Source organism: Echiichthys vipera (genome assembly GCF_963691815.1).
Source record: "Echiichthys vipera genome assembly, chromosome: 16".
Classification (NCBI taxonomy): Eukaryota; Metazoa; Chordata; class Actinopteri; order Perciformes; family Trachinidae; genus Echiichthys; species Echiichthys vipera.
In genome coordinates, this window is record NC_139841.1 from 15,456,262 (window position 1) to 15,477,336 (window position 21,075).

General features: G+C 41.8%; 1 protein-coding gene across 1 annotated transcript in view; it reads right to left on the reverse strand.

Annotated features, from left to right (window-relative positions):
* The window catches only part of sh2d3ca (SH2 domain containing 3Ca), a 55,587-nt gene that overhangs the window by 1,634 nt on the left and 32,878 nt on the right, over positions 1–21,075 (reverse strand). Inside the window, exons 5-14 of the mRNA XM_083929312.1 lie at positions 10,801–10,929; positions 7,475–7,624; positions 6,699–6,976; positions 5,515–5,642; positions 5,034–5,406; positions 2,392–2,521; positions 1,953–2,068; positions 1,506–1,677; positions 1,298–1,409; positions 1,003–1,209 (exon numbers count right to left, since the gene is read on the reverse strand). Of these exons, the coding sequence (XP_083785438.1) occupies positions 1,003–1,209; positions 1,298–1,409; positions 1,506–1,677; positions 1,953–2,068; positions 2,392–2,521; positions 5,034–5,406; positions 5,515–5,642; positions 6,699–6,976; positions 7,475–7,624; positions 10,801–10,929 (1,795 nt within the window). The remainder of the gene's footprint in view (positions 1–1,002; positions 1,210–1,297; positions 1,410–1,505; positions 1,678–1,952; positions 2,069–2,391; positions 2,522–5,033; positions 5,407–5,514; positions 5,643–6,698; positions 6,977–7,474; positions 7,625–10,800; positions 10,930–21,075) is intronic.

A 21,075-nucleotide genomic window follows, 5' to 3' on the forward strand; every position in this document is an offset into this window, starting at 1 on the left:
AAACAGAGATGTGAGCTATTGGCACACTGTTCAATAAAGCAGTAATGGCCTCAAACTGAGAACCATTGGGGAGGTATTAGGGATCAATACAATTAACATAGTACCACACGATCATTACATCAAATCAGTGATACTGAACATACATCATTATTAACAGCAATGTATTAACAGCATGAGATGTAACACAGTACTACTTGTTGATTGTATTAATGAGCTTAAACCATAATGTATTAGGGGTAACGGGGTGGTGAGAAGCACTGTGGTGCTTTGAGTTTAATGCTAACATTAGCATGGCAACATGGTCACAATGACAATGCTAATATTCTAAAGATATAATGTCCTCCACGTTCATCTTATGCTGCCTTCAAATGGGGTCGTGTTTCCTGTGTTCACAGACCGGTCCATATCATTGTCCCCCTTTTGTTGTATTTACAGCCTCATGAGTGGAAATTTTCTGAAAGCTCCAAGTTCACGAGTTGTTATCCGTGCTATAGGTTATCCTTGGCGGCTTATGTTGTCATCGCCTAGCAGGGATGTTCTCGCGACTTAATACTTGAACGCCAAGTATATTGTATACATGACTTCCCATGTTGTGACCACAAGCTAACAAGTTCCGTTTGAAGGCAGCATTAGAAGTGTGTTAGCATGCTAACATTTGTTTGATAGCGTTAACACAAAGTTCAGCTGAGGGTTATGGGAACACCATTAGTTTTAAAGGTATTTTATGATAAACTAGTATTGGGCATATCAAATTTTGAACACCAGTAGAAAACACAGAGGATCATCCAAGTAGTTGTTGAAAAATCTCACTCTAGGGGAAAAGTCAGGGGATCAACAAAATCATTAGGACTCATGTCTACAAAATGGCAGTCCATCCAAAAGTAGGAGGAATGCCAAATGCCAGACTGACCAAAAGACTGACAACCCAGAATTGCTACACAGAGCTAAAACAACACTGGTACTGTCTCAGGTCACACTTCCAAAGACTGCCTTTGGCCTTACCCTGCAGTTTGATCTCAGTGTTGGCTCTATAGATCTCCCTGTGATGCGCGATGGTACGAGCTGCCTCTAGGTGGTACATGACCACATCTACTCCCACCTCTGCACTCTCCCAGGGCTCCAGCGCCTCCCCTACAGCCATGCCCCGCTCCAGTAAGGACAGGACGGGAATGATGTGGGGAAGGGAGGTGTTGGACAGGGCATTCGACTCTGTAAGCAAAGGCAAATTTTCAGTCCAGAGTTGTACATTTTTATAATGAAACGTTTGCAAACACGTACCAATTAACTATAATCTCACCTTTGCCGTCGTTCATATTCTTCATGAAAGGTTTGAGTTTCTTTTCATACAGAATAGCGCCCTCTGTGTGTCTCTGGCGTAATGTCACCCACGTCTGCTCCAGGCGGGAAATCTGCAGCAATGGATAACACGCAATTGTTTTTATTTTTATGGAAACCCTTTGGAGGTTTTTTTGCTAATGATGGTGACTAGTCTGTATCTCTCCTACCTGTGGAAGCTCCAGGGCTCTCATCACGGCAGCAAAGCCAAACATGTTGCCCAGGTTGCTTTTCAACTCTGCTGCCAATTGGATGGTCTTGTGGAGCAGGGCAGCCCTCTCCTCTGTGCTTCCCGTACAGCCAAGCAGGTCCACTGCCATCATGATAGACATGGTGTAGAACCTGAGAAAAGAAGAACATTATTTTCAATAAAACACATCAATAGACGTTGATTACTGCTGCTGATAGGGAAGCAGAGGGCCTATTTTGAAAGCCACTCTGGAAATTCACATTGTGGCTGATTATATTGTGTTACAAAGATAAGAACAGAGGAGTGAACAGAAGAGAGGAGATGGAGGAGAAGCACAGAAGATTACAGATAATCAATAGCTGAATTAATGAAGGAGTTAGAGAGTTATACATAAAGGAAGTCGGCAGGGGAAAAAGCGTATTTGTACCTCTCCAGTAGGTCAAGTCTTAGCTGGTGTCCATGTGGCAGTGTCAGTAACTCCAACCCTGAGGACACTCCCATCATCCTTTGCATGTCTGAGGTTACACCTAATATTCTAGCCACCTGTCCAAGAGTTAAAAAAAAAAAAAAGGTAAGTTGTATGTGTGCTTACATTTGTGTTCCTATATGCATGCATATTGGTGTTCCCATCCGGTGTCTTTGTGCATTTACTGTATGTGATTATGCAAGTCAGCATGGATGAATGTGTATTTAATTGCTCTTGTATGCATGTGTAAGCATGTGTGCTTGCATGTGAACTGCATATACTGTATTTATGCGTGTATGTGTATGTGTGTGTGTGTGTGTGTGTGTGTGTGTGTGTGTGTGTGTGTGTGTGTGTGTGTGTGTGTGTGTGTGTGTGTGTGTGTGTGTGTGTGTGAGAGTACCGTGCAGTCTGCAATGGTGATATGTTTAGCTGCGGTCCTTGCATCCACCTCAGCCAGCAGCTCTTTGACTCTCTTCAGCACCGACATTTCTAGAGGCTTATTCTCAGCTGGCATAAGGGAAGACTCGTACCTGCAAGGAGCAATTATATCGTGTTATTAGAGAACACTGAACCAGGACATACACATGAGCAAGGACCACAAGAGAAGAGTGTTATAGAGATTAATAGGGTACATAGTCCTTGTTTACACTTAGTTTCAAAACTGCGTCTGGGGCGACTGAATGTGGACAGTGCTAAATGCATGTGTAAACGACCACTTAGACATATTGTAATCAGATTACTTAAACCAGTTGCAGAGGTGGTTTGGCCACCTATCTTTTGTATTCTAAATGCTAATGCGTCCTGATGTGTCCCCAACAAGGACAAGAACAGGAAAATACGTCAGTCAGTGCAGGACGTGGGGGTTGTTTGGTGACAGTGTGCGAACGCTCAATAACCTGTCCGTCCTTTGTTTTGCCCAACGGATGGTGATGTGTTGGTGATATCTAGCATGACTGGCAAGTGTGGACATAATAACTGTGACGTAATAACCTTTTCACTTTCTAGCAAATGTGACGTGGGCAGCTGATATATAAGGCTTTTGGACATATCAACAAACTGGACTAAGGCTGCATTCACATAACCTCAGAGTAAGGCAAATTGATGGATGCTTGTCCAGCAGTGGGAGTGTCACTTATGGCCCATTTGTGTGACACCCTTTAACCCCCTGATGTAGCACAAGTAGATTTAATACTTCATGGTTAGGCTATTGTATTCCGACAGATCGTTGTTATGATCTCAACATTTCTGGCCGCACTTGAAGGCAGCTTCACTTCACAAAGAAAGAGAGAAAGAAAAGAGACAGAGGGGGCTCAGGGACTGTTCTGGAGCTTGTTGCAGGAAACAATCAGTTGTTACACAATCTCCTGGGCAGTTAAGTGCATGTGTTTAATTTTTTTTACCCTCACAGCTTTTCAAAACTCTCTTGTGGCAGTGATAGAGGCAGAATGGAAAAAAAACAAAAACTGACTGTGACAAGTCTGAACGCATTGGCCACCGCAGCGTGACATTGGGTTGCATTTCTCGAAAAAGTAGAGTCCGCGTCTTCTACCATTGCTGTCTAAACACACTCCCCCCATTCAAAACGAACATGAGGATTTGCGTTTTCGCCAGACAACCTGATCTTGCGTGAATGCCCACTAATACATATGCAAACCAAATGTAATACACAATATTCTTCACAATGTCTCACTCAACACTAGTTCTAACGTAAGTAACATTGTCCTAATCATGCCACAGCCAAGTCACTGGCTCACACTGGTGCCTCAAACATAAGTCGTGTTTACTGCCATAACTGCCACTTTCCACAGTAGTGTTAACACTGACAAGAAGACGAAGAAGAAGAAGAAGAGGAAGAAGAAGAAGAAGAAGAATTACTTTATTAATCGTGCAACGATAAATTCAATCTATTTTCACTCTATTATTATTCATGTTACACACACACAGGCCTGAAATACACACACATGCACATGCACAAACAGGACCTATATACATGCAATTTATTGAGAGATGTTAGAGCGAGGGGGCTGCCAGTGGACCGGCGCCCCCTGCTGAGAAAATTCACAGGGGACTCTTAGATGTCCAAAGCAGCTGCCTGTGCTGTTGCCAACCTTAGTGTACCATTTTCCTGTGACAAGCCTGATCTGCCCAATGAAATACAGCATCTGCTGTGTTTCTGACCACAGCACAAAGTCTGCCCTCAGGCTATTTCCCATATGATTATCGTCCGTATATTCAAGTCTGTACTCAGGCTGTACTGCGGTGCCTGGTTGAAATTGCCTCACTCCACTATTTTTGCCCTGTGTGGCAAAATGTCAGCAGGCTGACCTTTGAACACACCAACTTAAATTAATCTGTAGTGATGATCCCTAACTGTTTCTTTCTAGCTCCCTTGTCTTGATCAACAGTTTAGTGGAAGTCTTTTTTATTTTTACTGATGCCACCAATCTGATTCAGCTGAAAGTCCAGCCATCAGATAAATTGACATACAGGAAGGTGAAATATTTGGCCAAACTTCTGTACCTTTCTTCTCTCTATGAGATGACAACTATACATTTCAATGTACGTCCAACCTTAGCAAATGGACTATGGAACCTAAAATGAGAACAATTCAAGCAGAATTGATTTCCACCATTGGTGCAAATAGTGAGCTGTTGTGTACTGGCTTAGCATATCATGCTTTGTTGCACAAAATGAAAGTTGGCAACTCCAGCAACAACCACAGCGCATTTCAAAATTGTCAAATTTCCTATGTTTTTATTAATGCTCTATCAGCCCTCAATGCATTTACCGTACTCCTGAACTTGCTCCTGAATTTCTTTCTATTCTATTTCTTATACATTGTCAATTACCTAAAAAGGCGAATAGTGCTAAGACTCACTCACTCCCTCACTAAACTCCAAAAGCTTTTTGCGTTGTAAATCCCTTTTTCATAAAAAAACAGGTTAAGTATCCTTTGGAAACACCCCAAAGAGCAAGTCTGGAAGCCTAATCCTGCGTGTGTCTGTGTGTGTCTGTGTGTGTGTGTGGGTATGTGTCTCGGACCTGGATGGCCTGAACGAAGACGTTGTCTCCACCTGTGGGGCGCTGAAAAACCCCTCTCCTTCCTGCCTCGCTCCATCCTCCCTCCCTTCTTCCACCCGCAATCGCTCCACGTAGCTCTTAGTCGGGGGTTTAGGGGGCCCGGCGGGGCAAGGTCTGAGGTCACAGTAGCTCCCTGCTGTATCTGAGGAATGCGATTGGTAGCTGGGATGATGGGCGGGCGTGGAGTGTGCCGAGTGAGAGGTGTGCGCGGGATGCTCTGGAGGGTTGTTACTGGCGGAGGGGCTGAGCTGAGGGTCGCTTGAACGTCTCATCACGGGGGAGGGCGGGATGACAGCCAGGACCCGGCCGCTTGAGTGGGCTCTCTGCCTGGTGACTGAGGAAAGAGAGAATAGCCTTATGGAGACTGCGGTTTGTGAACGTGAAGGAAGGAGCTTTTGCTTTTTTATTAATGTGTCTGAGTCTGTGTGTCTGTGGGACTTACTAGCACTATAAGCAGGAGACAGTGGGATTTCCCCAACAGGTGACAAGGGGCAGCGGTACTCCTGAATCTGGTCCATGCTCATTGCACAGTTCCGCATTGCATCTTTATGGTGGTGGATTGTCGACGGGCTGCCAACACAACATTTTTAGAATGTTAAAAAATCTTACGGTAGGGATTTAAAAGTTGTCAGGACACTGAAGGGAACCTCACAAAGCAGTGCAGTTCAGGGTGTGACATTTATTGGTTTCAGATGATAGGAGTGGTGGTTTTATTATTTTAGGGTGAGAAAAGTGGGAGACATTTTAGTTGGTGCAAGACAATTCTTCTACTTCATGAAACACTTATTAATTATGGGTTATTAATGAATAAAATACTATAAACTACAAACTATAAAGCAGGAGCAGAGAATGTAGCATTGTGGCTTCTCAGGAAAAGATTAACAGCAAAAAATAAATGTAACTATAAAATGTACAACTAGTGTTTAACGTGCATAGTCAATATGTTTTTTGCTTTAACAGTGGGAACAACAAAGATCCCCAGATATATCCCTCCCACACATCTTTGCTTTCTAAAGTGTGTAAATAGAACTGGTTTTGTTGAAACGTTCCATACTCCCTTTGAGGCTTAAATGTATTTTTCACATTACACAACATATTTGTCAGCTCCTTCTTTGTAGATTCAAGTTTTAAACAGTGTTGCTTTGTCTGAAACTTGAGAGATTCAGTGCAGAAGTGGCAAAGTGAACAAGTCCTTTTGCAACTTCACACTCACAAAGTACTAACAGGACATGATGCTCATTTCTAGGGGAGGTGCTAACGGTGTGTAGTGAGGTAATTCGGGACTTTGGAAGGAAAGTGAAATAGTAAAAGTGCTCGAAACAACACTGGTGACACATACACACACACACACACACACACACACACACACACACACACACACAACCTGCAGTTGGGCACAGGTTCCGGCTCTGGTTCTGGTGGAGCCACTGGTGTCTTTACTGGACTGGGACTGTCTGAGTCACTGATATGTACGTAACATAAAGCAAGAATGAAACAATGAAATATGATATATGATATGATGAAGACTGCCAAAAAAGAACTGTCAGGATTTAATTATTGGCCGCTCAGTTGTTGCATTTCTGACACAAAAACAAAACACAAACGCTCCTCGTTCTCCAGGCTCACCTGTGAGGTATCATCTTCTCAGTCGTCAGCCCATCTGTCATGGTGACGCTCCGTCTCTTGATGTACGCTCCCCTCTGACTGGACGGTGAGTAAGCGGAGCCTTGCTTGCCGCAGGCCAAAGCGAAGGTGGCCTCCAAGTAGCGCAGAGGGAGAGTCCTGCTGACAGGACAGTAGATGTGGACTCCGCTGGACTGGGAGACAGGCTTGCGCTGGCCCACGTAAAACCGCACGAGCTCCTGGACCGAGTCGAAGCTGTCGGACTCCAGCATGTACTGCACCTGAGGATGAAGAGATGATAGAATTGAATAACACCTTTGTTTTAGTAGTTGGTTTGCACCATCAACATGTTAACAGGAAGAAAATTGGAGCACAAAAAAAAATGCTGCTGTTACTCCTAAATTGCAGTATTTCTACAGTGCTTGAACCATTTACAGATTACAGGAGTATCTAATTACGGCTCTGTGATGATCAAATAAAACAGAAATCAGTAATCAGGGTGGTAATGAGGTTTGAAGGCAGACAGAAAAGCTCAGCTGGTCAACAAGATACTATGCAAAGGGAGGATAGATCTTGACATGCAAAACACAGGTGTAAAATACCAGTAACAATGCTACATTCAAGTAGTGTGATGAGAGGAGGAAGCTTTGGTCAAGTCTATAAAGGCTAGTAAACTGGAGAGAATACAGACAACAACGACAGATTCATCTAAAAGGCATTTAGTTGTTAAGAAGCAATGAGTGCTGAAACAGACGGCAATTAAAAGCTTTAATACGTACCTTGGTCTCATTGGATTTGACCAGGACTTTGCTGATCTTGAAGTGCAGCACCTCATTATCCCATCGACAGGTCAGTACGTAGTCACCCACGCTGGTCAGAGAGTCGCGCACGAGGAAATCCCCGTTGCGTACAACCAGAGTCTCTGACACCTACACAGTGAAAAATATGTAGCCTTAAATTAGTAAAATGAGACAAAAAGCTCCAGTCTTAAAGAGCTGGAAGCAAACTTGACTCACCCAGCCACAGCATGTGTGAGAATATTTTGTTTCTGACACGTTGACTGTTAAATTATTGAATTAAGAGGATCATGATTATTTATGACAATGCCGTAGGATAGTTTGTTTCTCTGAACAAACATCTCTCTCCCTGCCAAACTGTCTCTGCTATGCACAATTGAAATTGAAATGATGGATAAAAAGCCAGTGACGATGGCCGGAATGGCTTTCTGAGGATAGATTTTATCGAGTTCAGCACTATTGTAAAAATTTGTTATTTTGAATTTATTGGCAAAACAAGCAATCCAGAAAAAAAGCAATATCCAATTCATGGTCAATGGAGCAGCTTTAGGCTGTTCTTCTTTGCTGTTACCCAACATTGCAGATGTGTCTCTGGCGTCTGTGAGAAAAGATGGCAAATATTGATCTAGTTGTCGTGTAAGAAAAGAGAAAGATATTCCAAACTGAGCAGAATTCCTTTTAAAACGACCTGCAAAGACGCTGTTGATGAATGCTTGAAGGTTTGACGCTTTAAATTGATTCAACACAGGAAACGAGGCGTGAAATATGCAATGCAGCGCAGCACAAGGTAAACAGTGCTTCACTGTTCACAGACCAGCAGGAGGCAGTATACACACAGATCAAAAGCTCAAACCGAGTGTCGGATCCTCTCATCTCTCCCTTTACTAAACATAATTCTGATGGAGTTTTATAAGCTTTTCAATTTTTAGGTTTGACTTTGACAGTTTGGATCAACATGTATAAAAGAATGAATAAAAAGCAAAGCCACATCTGTCCGTACACTCATGACGTCTGCACATTTAGGAAGACTTTACTTTAAAAGGGATAAAGAACAAAACAGAAGGAAGAAAACGAGCAGGAAGGTTGGGGACAGATACGATGTACGGTGTGTTAAGTCTAGTCACTAAGTATTGTTTTTGGTAATCGGAAGGCTCAGGGTTTCCCCGAGTTTCCACTGGGGCAAACCATGAATAAATGAATATTTTATGTAAATTAAAAGAGGAAAGGCTCACAGATGGCTGATTTGAATCTGTGTTTATGTGTGTGTGTGTGTGTGTGTGTGTGTGTGTGTGTGTGAGAGAGAGAGAGAGAGAGAGAGAGAGAGAGAGAGAGAGAGAGAGAGAGAGCGACAGAGAACAGAGGTTGATCAACTGCATCTATAAATGGGTATCCTCCACATGTGCATGCAGCATGTGCGTGGGCGGCTGTGTGTGTGTGTGTGTGTGTGTGTGTGTGTGTGTGTGTGTGTGTGTGTGTGTGTGTGTGTGTGTGCGTGTGTGTATGTGAGTGTGAGTTCTTGGGTGGTCTGTTGTTGCGTGTCTCTATCACCAGCTGTGACACACGTCTGCGTACATCAGCAACACACACAGCTGTCTGTTTGGCAGAGTTTCGCCTCCTTCTGAACGCTGAAGCAATTTCTACTGAGCTGTGACAGATGATGGGATTCAGTAATCAGTGTCATTCTGTGTGTAAAGCATTTAAACTGTGCTTTCAAAGCCAAGTAATCGCTCAACTAATACTATTGGATGACAACCACATCAACACACACATTTGGGTTTGTACTTTTATCTTATTTAAGTCTGGCTTTTTGAAATATATCATCATGGGAATACAAACCAAAGCAGCTTCATCTTTCAGAATTTTTTTTATTTGATTTCTAATTGATTTCACTTCCACGGGGACTAAGAGACTGTGACATGAAGTTTCATTTGAAGCTTTTATTCATATCTTAGTGGATTTCTTGATAACTAAAGGTTTGGAAACTGATCACTGACAAGTAACAAATAAAGTTTTTGGTTATTTTGTAGTATCAGTGTGTCAGCAGAAGCACGTTTCACTTCATGAAATGTAATCAAAACACAATTTAAAGCTGAAACAAACAATTAGTTTAATTTTGACTATCTGCAGATCATTTTTCAATTAATTGATTAATAATTTCTTTAAAAACATGTCATAAACTTGTGAGAAATGCTCATCTAAACTGCCCAAAGTTTAATTATTACCCAATCCGCAATAACATAAAACAGCGCAAATTCTCACAGCTGAACGAACAGCTACTTTCATAATCAATTAATGTGCCAATTATTTTACCAATGACTTGAAAAACTGTCAGAAAATGGAGAAAAATGCCCAGTATTATTTCTCAGTTCATCTTGACGCTTTTAAATGCTTTGTCTTGTGTTGTTTTGATGCACAGTCCAAATGACAAAGAAATTCATGACAATGACATGAAACAAATTAAATGTTGTCTTTGTGCTATCACACGCAAGCCCCCACCACAGCGATTTCCTGGTTGATCCAGTAAGGAAGTGCCAAAAATTGCAGTTCACCAGGTTTCATAATAGAGCAATTTCTCATTGAGCCCCATGTTAAACAGGTTATTTTCACAGCATTAATAAACCTATTTAAGGCCTGGTACAAAAAAACATTGTAATCTGTTTGTTTAGGTCATATCTCCATGACAACACTGAGGGGGGGGGGGGGGGGGGTTGTTTGTTATACCAGGCTAGTTTTTTATTTCATTGGAGGTTAAAGTTTATGAATAATTAGGGTTGACCTCTTGAGTGAGAGCTAGCCTCTGGCCCTCACTTTTTGGGTTTACGTCAGCCTGATGGACGTATCTCCCTCCCCCCAACATCATATCAGTGCCCTTTTTTTGGTAAGAGGAAATGAGGCTTGGATCAAGTTGAGAAAATGTACCTCAAAGGGTATGCTGAGTCAATTTTTTATACAGTCTATGATCACACCACATTCTGTTTCTATTTACATTTCACACAGCACCCAACTCTTGGGTGGAGTTATACATGGCTTTTTATGTGTGTGTGTGTGTGTGTGTGTGTGTGTGTGTGTGTGTGTGTGTGTGTGTGTGTGTGTGTGTGCGTGCGTGCGTGCGTGCGTGCGTGCGTGCGTGCGTGCGTGCGTGTGTGTATCAGTGTATGTGCTGGGACATACTGTGATCAAGAGGTGTGTTACCTCAAGGGTTTATTGCCATGGATGTCGCATGTGTGTACATCCATTCATGACAAATTCGGTGTTCTCTGTTGTGCGTGTGTACAGACTCCACAGTGTTCTTCACAGTGTGTGTTTACCTCTCTGGGTATGTGTCCATGGTACCAGCCATGGCTCCTGATGTCAGCAGCGCTCAGTTTCAGCTCCTCCTCGAGCTCCTTACGAAGTTTCTCGGGAGGAGACTCCAGCAGGTACTTCTCTTTGGAGAACTGCGAGGAACAAACACAAGAGGACAACAAGACATGAGTGGGAGAGAGTTTACACAAAGGACTCCTCACATAGCTCATACACTGTATTCTCATGTAAATAGAGCATAGACCTCTCTATATATAACTCTTATTTATTTATTCATTCATTCATTCAGGCACATCCCAGAGAGATTAGGATCTCATTTTCAAGAGCGTCTTCAGTTCATACAGTAAATATATTTATAACTTACAATTCAAAAATGCGAAAAAAAGGATGTAGTAGTAGATTACTGCAACAACAAGGGTGTATGGTTTCTAGCCACAGCAGAGCATCGTTTACACAAATACACACAGACAAGCACAAAAACATACACACACCTGTGTTACAGAAGACAACACTGCAGGGAAGCAACACTGTGCTGCCGTCCACACACGCACACGCACACGCACACGCACACGCACACGCACACGCACACACACACACACACACACACATACACACACACACACACACACACACACAAAACAATCCAATCGACCCTGACCTGATTACTAAGAGGCAGAAATCAGCATGAGTACACTCTTATTGTTTTCATGTACAGTGGAGACGCGGCTTTAGCTTTCAAGTATGGTCACTCAAGATGGCTAATGCCAAATATACACTCACACACATTCGTACACGCAAAGAAATGGATCAGATTTCCAGTTTCAAAGCTTTATATTTCTCTTTGCAGAATGGCATTTGGGTGAAATCCGGGTTCTACAGTAAATTCCACTTCATTTTTTCATGGTTATTTAAAGGACACATATTCCGCTCATTTTCAGGTCCATTCCTGTATTTCGTGTTTCTACTAAAACGTATTTAAATGCTTTAGTGTTAAAGAAAAAAACAACAACCCTTTTTCTCATACTTTCTGTCTTAATATACCAGTACTCACTCTCTGTATGAAATGCTCCCTTTAAATGTCTCTTTTCCCCTCCCCCTTTTTCCGAAAAAGCCCAGTCTGCTCTGATTGGTCAGCATTTACAGGTCTTCAGCATCTGCACGCTCGGTGTCTCTGCAGTGTCATTGTCATTGGGATTGTCATTCTCTGTGGATTGAGCCTTTTGAAACTTTCATGGTATTTATATAGGACTTCAACCTGCTTTATAATCAAAAAAGACATGGAAATCTCACTTTTTACAATATGGGACCATTAAATACAAATCTGCTACGTGTTTCTGAGATAATGATAATTAGCAGACCAACTTCTCAGGTGATATGATCGGTTAAATCCACCATACAACTCAATCCAGGAAAATATGCACAATAAATGGAAATGTTTGAAGAAAGTATTTGTTCAAGTATCGGATCTCTACTCGGAAACTATTTGAGTAGGTATGAAAAGAAAAAATAGGAAATTCCACACGGCGATGTTACGTGACAAACAGGGGACGCACAAGCGCAAACTCTTACACAAACAACCTCAAAACACAAGACATCCACACAGGGATAAACAGTGAAAGGAAATCAACTCAACTCTGCCAATATGAGGAGAAATGAGACCGGAGACCAAAATAAACAGTAAACAGCCTTGTCGCTAAGGCTGGCCTGTCGTTCCTCCTTATATTTTCCTCTAATCTCTCTCCCTCTCTCTCTCAGGCTAAATATTTTTCTCCTACTTTCTCTCAGCAACACTTTTTTTCTTCTTGCCCACTGTTCATCTTCCTCTCTCCGTTCATCATCCTTCACAATCATCAAGATTCAGTTCAAGTTTTTGCTGAATGAGTGTGACGGACAGAGAGAGAGGTGAGGACGTTGTAAGAGAGCGAGCGGGCACGGGAAAGTGTGATGATGGGTGTAGAGTGTGTTTCCTGTGTGAGTGTGTGTCATATGAGGAGACTACAAGAGCCAAACAATCGATCTTATCGTCTCCAGGTTACAGCGAGATGAAATTATTAACTTCCTCCTCTCCCTGCTCCTCTCACCTTCTCTTTTGCCTCTCTTTTCCAATCCCCAGGGGGAAGATGGAGGAATATCGCCATGGAGGCTCACTCTCCCAGATTAGATTTGAGGTGTATGTGTGTGTGTGTGTATATGTGCGCAGAGGCCAATAAAAGAGCAGAGGGGTCAAGTGTGCAGTTATTGCTTTTCCTTGTCTCCCTGGAAACCCAGGAGAGGCCTGCCACTGAACTGATGCTCAACAATGAACTTGGTGTGTATTAATATGTGTGTGTGTGTATACGTGTGTGTATATATATACCGTATATATGAAGGGTTATGGGGCAAATTGAAATGTCAGTGGGGCTCTATTTATGATACGGTTCATGAAATAGGCTGACATCAGGGGGGACACTTTGAAAGAGGCAGGAAAAATGGATTGACAATAAAGGAGTGATAGACAAAAGGGATTTGACAAGGACACAGAAAACGTCAACTTTATTGTATCCCAACAAAATAAGAATTAGAATTCCATACTTTATCATATAGTAACTCTACCGAGTGTGTGCTATACTGTTACTAATATCAACGGTTATTCTGATACTATAGACCGATGTCTACCAATACTTTTATTATTCTTATCATCCCAATAATACTACTAGTACAAGTATTAATATCTACACTACCATTTCTGCTTCTTTTACTAGTACTTCTGCTGCTAATAATAAATAATAAATACCATACTAGGACTGAAGCTGTTAATATCGAATTATAACCACACACAGTATATAAAAGGTTTACGACTTACTACAAAATACATTTAGCTACAAATGCTACTACCATGAGCTAAGTATTCAGATATTCGATTGTTGGGTAGTTGATTTTCCATTTTGGGATTCGGATATATATGTATATATATTTTTTGCTGATAGAAGGCTATCAATGAAGGCAAAGTGCTAAAGACATTTAGTCAGCACACCCTTAAACTTTCTAATTGCACCACTAACATGTGGAAATATAGTGGAAATACTTTATAGAGATACACCATCTTATCTTGGCGGCACCACGCCTTGGTCATTGAAGAGAAGATACATCTCAGCAGAGATCGGAGAAAGTCCTTCACAAGACAGGCTCAGCATGGACCTGCTGGCGAGGAATATGACTACAACGCTGTGCTACTATCCTTTCCGTTACTACTCCTTTTACTGCTAGCGTTTGTGTCCATCCTTTTAGACGATATTAGAAGTAATATAGTACTACTTCTACCACTATAACTAGTATTACTACTTTTACTACTTTTTGCTACTTTTTCTGGTATTATTACTGTAATTGCTACGAGTAATGCTCTTATTGTATTTTTTATAAAATGTAAGCAGGCTCTCTTATTTACTCCACTGTATGTTTACTGCGAGTATATTAGCAGCAGCAGCAGGAGCAGCAGCGGCAGCACACAAGCACATGATTATATTTCATTTTAAAGACGAGAGTGCATCCATGAACACAACAGCTGCACAGAGCAGCAAAGACTGTCAGGCTGGAGAGGCACAGAAGCAGACAGGTCATACAAAAACCACCAGCGGCATTCATAAAGACAAGACATCAGACATTCAGGAAGGCACTGAGGCAGACAACAGAAACTCATTAATGTAGACAGAGTGGCAGATACACAGGAAGACAGGTAGCCCATTAGCAGATGAGAGTTTAGGCAATTTAGCAGCTGATGCAGGACTTTGTTTCCCCAGGGGAGTGAAGAGAGGAAAAGTGATTGGTGTGTACGCGCGTGTGTGTGTTTGTGTGTCGCATGCAGGATACGTGTGGGTGTGCATTCATCCGTGTAAGTGTGTGTGCATATGTGTATGTTCTACATGGGTGGCACTATAAATGGATGGGGCTCTATTTTTGGTGAAAGCTGGTCAGAGAGAGAGTAACACCAGGTCACCAGAGATAAGAACACCATTAATAAAAAGACAGGCTTAGAAACATTCATTATGTGCTGTATAGTTTACACAGATAGGGGTGAGTCAGGTGTGTGTGTGTGTGTGTGTGTGTGTGTGTGTGCGTGTGTGAATACGAGTTATAGATAACAAAACAGTATGATCCGTCACCTAATTTACACCAACATGCACTTGAGCCTATTTTCCTCGCGGCAGGCCAATCAGACGGTTTCATCTGATGACATCACCAACTCCCGCCCCGAGTGATAATTGGCACTGCTATCACTCAACATCAGTAAGAGAAAAAAAACGGCCATCAAAAAAGGAAAATAAATGAAAGGGATGATAATGGGGAGAAATTCGAAATGTATGCACATATTTATACATATATTATGTAAGCCCACGCCTTGGTTTAGCACGTTGTGATTGTGTGTGTGTGTGTGTGTGTGTGTGTGTGTGTGTGTGTGTGTGTGTGTGTGTGTGTGTGTGTGTGTGTGTGTGTGTGTGTTACTGCGGTTCTTGGTTTTGTTCTGTTGTCTGTTCCACGATGACTTGGTCATCTTCAATGTTTATTACGCTTAGTTTGCATTCTTGCTGTATTCTTTCTTTTCTGCATAGGCATACAGGGTTCTAAGAACACAGTTAATGAGCGTGATTCGATTCAACAGACAAACTCACTCATTATACCACAAGATTCAACTTAAACCCTCTTATCACTGCATGTGATCGGTCGATGTTAAGATAAAAATATACAGCCACAGGTATTTACAATGCACAACACGGTGGGGTAGAGTTTTAACTCTGGCACAAAGCAGCATGTTGCTGTTTGGGGTTGAACTAGTTTGTTTGCTAACTGTTGCGAGAAGAGCACAAAGCCAAGTACTTTGAGCCATTTAAAGGGATGCCGCTAAAAACAAAAAACTCCAAGAGCGAAGACATGAATGAGAAATGAAATGGAAGATAATTGCTGACGAGTATAAAAACCTGCAGTGGGAAATGTGTCTCATTTACCAGCATGAATGTAAAGTGATAAAAAAGGGGAACACATTGCAAAAAAACAACAAAAGAGAGGAATGCATTCTAAGCAGACTGCAGCACTTCTGATCTGAGCTCATGTCAGGATGCATCTTCTTTCTTTTTCAGCTCATGGGCTAGCCTCTAACCCCGTTGTCATGGAAACGCCTTGAGTGGTGGTGGTGACAGTGGGGGGAGGAAGGGGGCTGAGTTTGGACACACAAACACACACACACACACACACACACACACACACACACACACACACACACACACACACACACACACACACACACACACACACACACACACACACACACACACACACACACACACACACACACACACACACACACACCAAGGTTCAAAGGTCCAATTCTTAAAGAACATTTCTATCCCTTGATCTGCTCTTCCTCTTTCTCCTCCTCTCACCCCCTTCAGCTCTACATATCCCCTTTGGGTGATAAAAACCAGGATTATTTCATAAAGAGAATCCTCCTATCTCCCATTACACAACCACTCACCCACGTACACACAGGGCCATTATAGGAGTTAATGTGCATGTTCGTAACATGGCCAATATCACCCCTCACCAGACTGTTGTAATCCCCCTGTGCCCTCCAGCCTGATTTCCACTGTTATATTCACTCTGGTTCACACGGGTCTTCAACACACACATGTAAAATGATATGAGCATTAGAGGGAGTGCTGCTAACATTACCTTTTATATTTACCCTGTGTTTTTTTCTTAGCAGGGTGAGGAGGGCACTCAATCAAAGCTAAAGGAACTATTTTTGTAATTATGCTATAAAGAAAGCTCCCCAGTGACTGCAGTTTAACCAGCCTGAACCACAGTAACAGTCAATCTTACGGTAAATGAGACTGCACTCATATAGCACTTTTCTACTTTAGCTGTTAAAAAGTCCAAAATTCACTTTCACTTTAAAATCATTATGGAAATTACATCATGTACAGTATGCACAAACAACATACATTGATCAAAGTCAATATCCTACTTTCGTAAAGATAATCTTTGATAAGTGGCCTCAGACTTTATAAAAGAACCAAGGTTGTTAACGTGATGTTGAGAGCAGAATGGTGACAATGTGCTGCTTACAAGGAGAGACTCTCAATGGACCACTGCGACCTGCAAGGCGAACGTCACGTATCTGGCGGGGCCCGCTTGGCTACTTGTACCGTAAGGTGTTAATCACTGAAGACATGCACAACACAGCTGCACATGAAAAATAATAATTGCATTCATTAATTCCTATTAAAATGTGTCCATTTGAACAACTCATAAAACAACACAATCAAACACACAGCCACTGTGGTATTTATTATATAACAGGTGTAATAACAGCTCGCATGCAAACAGATTAGCTCACTAGCAGTAGCGCTATAGCTCGTCCACCGGGAGTCTCCCTCCATATCAGCCTAATTGATGCAGAAGAGCTGACACATGGTATTTATTAGATACCTGACACCTGTACTTGCGACCGGATGAAGGTTTAAAAGTAAAACTGAGAGCTTCAAACACTTTCTGGAATAACCCTTCTCTTACAAGGTCAAAATGCTGTCAGTAATTAGACTTCTTTCACAAATTAGGACGGCTTTTTTATTAGCACTGCAGATTCAGACTTTGTTACACAACACACTGTTTCACATGATCTCATGTGAAAGAAACTAAATGAATGCAATGAAACCCCATTGATACATATATAAGAAAATGGAGAGAAATTGGATCCATTAACTGTTTGGTCCGAACCAGTTTGGAATGAGAATCAAAGCTTTGACTGTAAGGAAGAAGAACAGTCGCAGTTCCTGAGATAAAAAAAGCTTCTATTTTTTGCTGTATTGATTCCACTCTGTTTTGTGTGGCACAAGCACTTGTAACAAACACATCACAGTGTTGATGTCTCACAGGATCAGACAGTATCAGAGAACCCACTTCTGACAGAGAGAGAGAGAGTGTCGACTGGTGGAGAGACAGGGCGAGAACATGAGGCCGATAACAGTGACCTTCTACTGTCGTTAGCAATGAGTTTCTCCTGCAAACGCATACACACAAACACACGCACACAGGGCATTCACCCCCTTGAGGCAGCTGGATGGCCATATATATCCTACAGAAATATATATGCACACACATGTATATAGAGCACTGGTGTGAGCTGTCAGTCAGCATGGTGTCAGAGACGAGACCCCCTGGATTGAGTGACAGCTGGTGGACAGGATATGACATCCAGCTACACTCCCACTGAGACTGCAGGAAGCACAGTGGCAATTTGCACTGCGTTACTCTTTCTGTCGGAACTACTCTCTCATTTCGCTGAACATTTTGGCTTTCTCCGTCAGCTATGTTCCTTCTCACTTTACCCAGGTTACCGTATCCCTTCCCTTGAGCTCGCTCTCTCTGTTAACTCACATTCAAAGCTTGTATAGACATGCAGAGACAGTGACAGAGACAAAAGCAAATTAAAGAATGCTATTTCCACAATTTTGTTCCAACATTATTGTTGATGGAGACCCTGTGCCTCATGATACATATCAAACAATGTATAGGGTCTCTTTTGGGAAAACAATGTGCAGAGGACTTTTTGCTAACAAACCTGAATATTATGTAGCAGGTACAACTTCCACTAATAAGAGGACAGGGCAGTTGGCTCTATGGCACCTGAGAGACAACTCCAGGGAAAACGAACGCCCGCCATTCACTGTCTTCTTCTAATAAAACTCAACTGCTTTGAAAGTGACCTTGATGAGCATATCTCATTTCATTTTAATTATGATTATGGTGGCTGGACAGTAAGAACACTGTTTGGAGTGGGAGACATGTCCCTAACATCCCAAGTGTGAAATAACTCCTTCTCTTAAGCGTATCAGTGCATGAGAACAGAAACGGTAGTGAGGAAAAGTAAACAAATGACTAAAGCCAAGAGGGCGTGAGATTGAAAACAAACTTGTTACATCAGGTGAGATTAATCGTCAGCCACTGAGCTCTTGAGCAGAAACGGCTGTGGTACTGTATTTCACATGCGGACAGGAAATATAATTTGTTCTTTTAACATCATGTTGTGTCGTTAAAGGGCTAGAAGCTGGCTAACTCGTGTCTTGAATCTGTCCTGTCCTTCTTCTGGTTTCCCTTTTTGAATGACAAATACAGACTACCACCGCCTGCTGGTATGGACAGTTATTTCCTCTCGTGCAGGTGCAGGACGTATTTGCTAGTTTGCCATTGGCTGTAGTCTTTTGCATTGCATTTAAGTGCAAATTTCTGGCCAAGACACAGATGACATGAGGCAATGCAACAGTTGGCCTTCCTTGCCACCACAAGTTATTTGATGTGGGTTTGGTGTGTACGGACCTTCAAAGCTCCCTTCCCTGGTTAAAATCATTTCGTCGAACTGTGAAATGGTGTGTATCAAACTTACAAGAAGCATGTCTGACCATGTGTGATGCTTCCTCTATTGAACATAGTTGGGAAACCACGACCTCCTCCTGTGTCCCTAGACATCATCAATAATGTTGGGGAGTAATATCTTGTGAAAACCGATATGAATGAAGACGGCAACTATGAAAATAAAACATAAGATGTAAAAAAAAAAATCGTTTAATACATTAATGTCTTCCTCTCTATGGACCATCTTTCTCTCTGTCCTTCTTTGACTCTGACATTGATATTTTAATGTAATTTCCTCTGTGATTCACTTCTTTTCCTGCTTTTTGTTTCTGGCTCAAAGACCGTTTCCTGTCCCTATTTCTCTCTCCCTCTCTCTAATCAACCTGGTAAGCAACATCTATCAGCACTTTGATGAGAGGACCATTACTGAGAGTGAAACACACGTGTGTGCTTGCGTGTGTGGGTGTTTATGTGTGTTTGTATCAATGTGCAGACAATCAGCTGCCTCAAGCGTCTGAGAGTCCTCTTTGAATTTGTCTGTCCTGCATGTGTGATTTGTATATTATTATCATGTATGTATTTATGTATGTATGTATGAATGTATGTATGTATGTATGTATGTATCCACGATACTGTCACTCCCGTGAATTGAATTGCATCTTTTCTGACTCATTTCTAAAAAAAAAACTAAAAAAAAACTGCTGTATACACAGTGTTTGCACATGACAGCAATGTCGGCGACAATGAGAGAGAAAACAGACAAAAGTAACCTAGATATCACAGAAATGCAAAAGAGAAAAAAAACACACCTTTTCATCCCCACAAACTTGAATAGACGGAGAAACACAAACACACACGCACAAAAAAACAGAGAAGATTTTAATGATGTTTGACTGTTCAGTAAACTCCTGCACGTCTCTCCCTTGCCTCCTGACCCAAGCTTTCTCTGCCAAATAGGCCTATAGGCTACACACACCATCTCTCTCTCTCTCTCTCTCTCTCTCTCTCTCTCTCTCTCTCTCTCTCTCTCTCTCTCTCACTCACACACACACAAGCATTCTCAGGAGAGTGAGGGGAGTAAACATCTACACAGCAAACATTTCCCAACAGCGTCCGAACAGACACAAACTCCCTTTTCCTACAAATGACAAGTGCACGCACAGCTGAATGTAGAGATAACAGGTTTGGTTATTAAAGAAAACAGATTGGAGTGTTGATGTCACCCAGAGTGTCACACAGAAACTGATTAGAGATTACACAGATTCAATTACACGTTTCTCTGGATGGAATTAGATAGCTTGCTTGAACCTAATTCAACTCAAATTAGTTATTACTTCTACTAATAACATAGCAGTGTAGCCACACACATTGCGTCGGTGTGATTGGATACACAATTTAACACGCGCAAAATTATAATCTCAACCAATAACTAGAGGGCAGATTGAGGGGTCGGGTGTTAACTGACCTGTTTAGCTTAAAATGCCTTAAAAACACATTTTCTCCATTAGCTTCCTTGCTATGAGTGATGGGATTGTACACAAGAATATATGCTATATTTAGTTTTTCTATGTGCTCTTTTCCACTAATTTGAAATGGGCTCAGTTGTATAAAGGTCATGTCATACTTCTGAACACCAATTAGGATGCAGCAAGAATTCATATGAACCTGATGACATTTGGTGAGTGTTAAATTCCTAATGAAAGTAACTAACAATCTTTTTACTTTGATGTTGCTTATTTGGTCATGCATACTTAAGATGTAAAGCCAAAATTAAAAGAAGGATTGGTTTACAGAACTGTTATAGGCTCCGTTTTGTTGATTTCACTAAAACATATTCACACACTGTGCCAACAGCTTTTAGAAACACTGAAAAAAATGTTTTATTTGCTTACAAA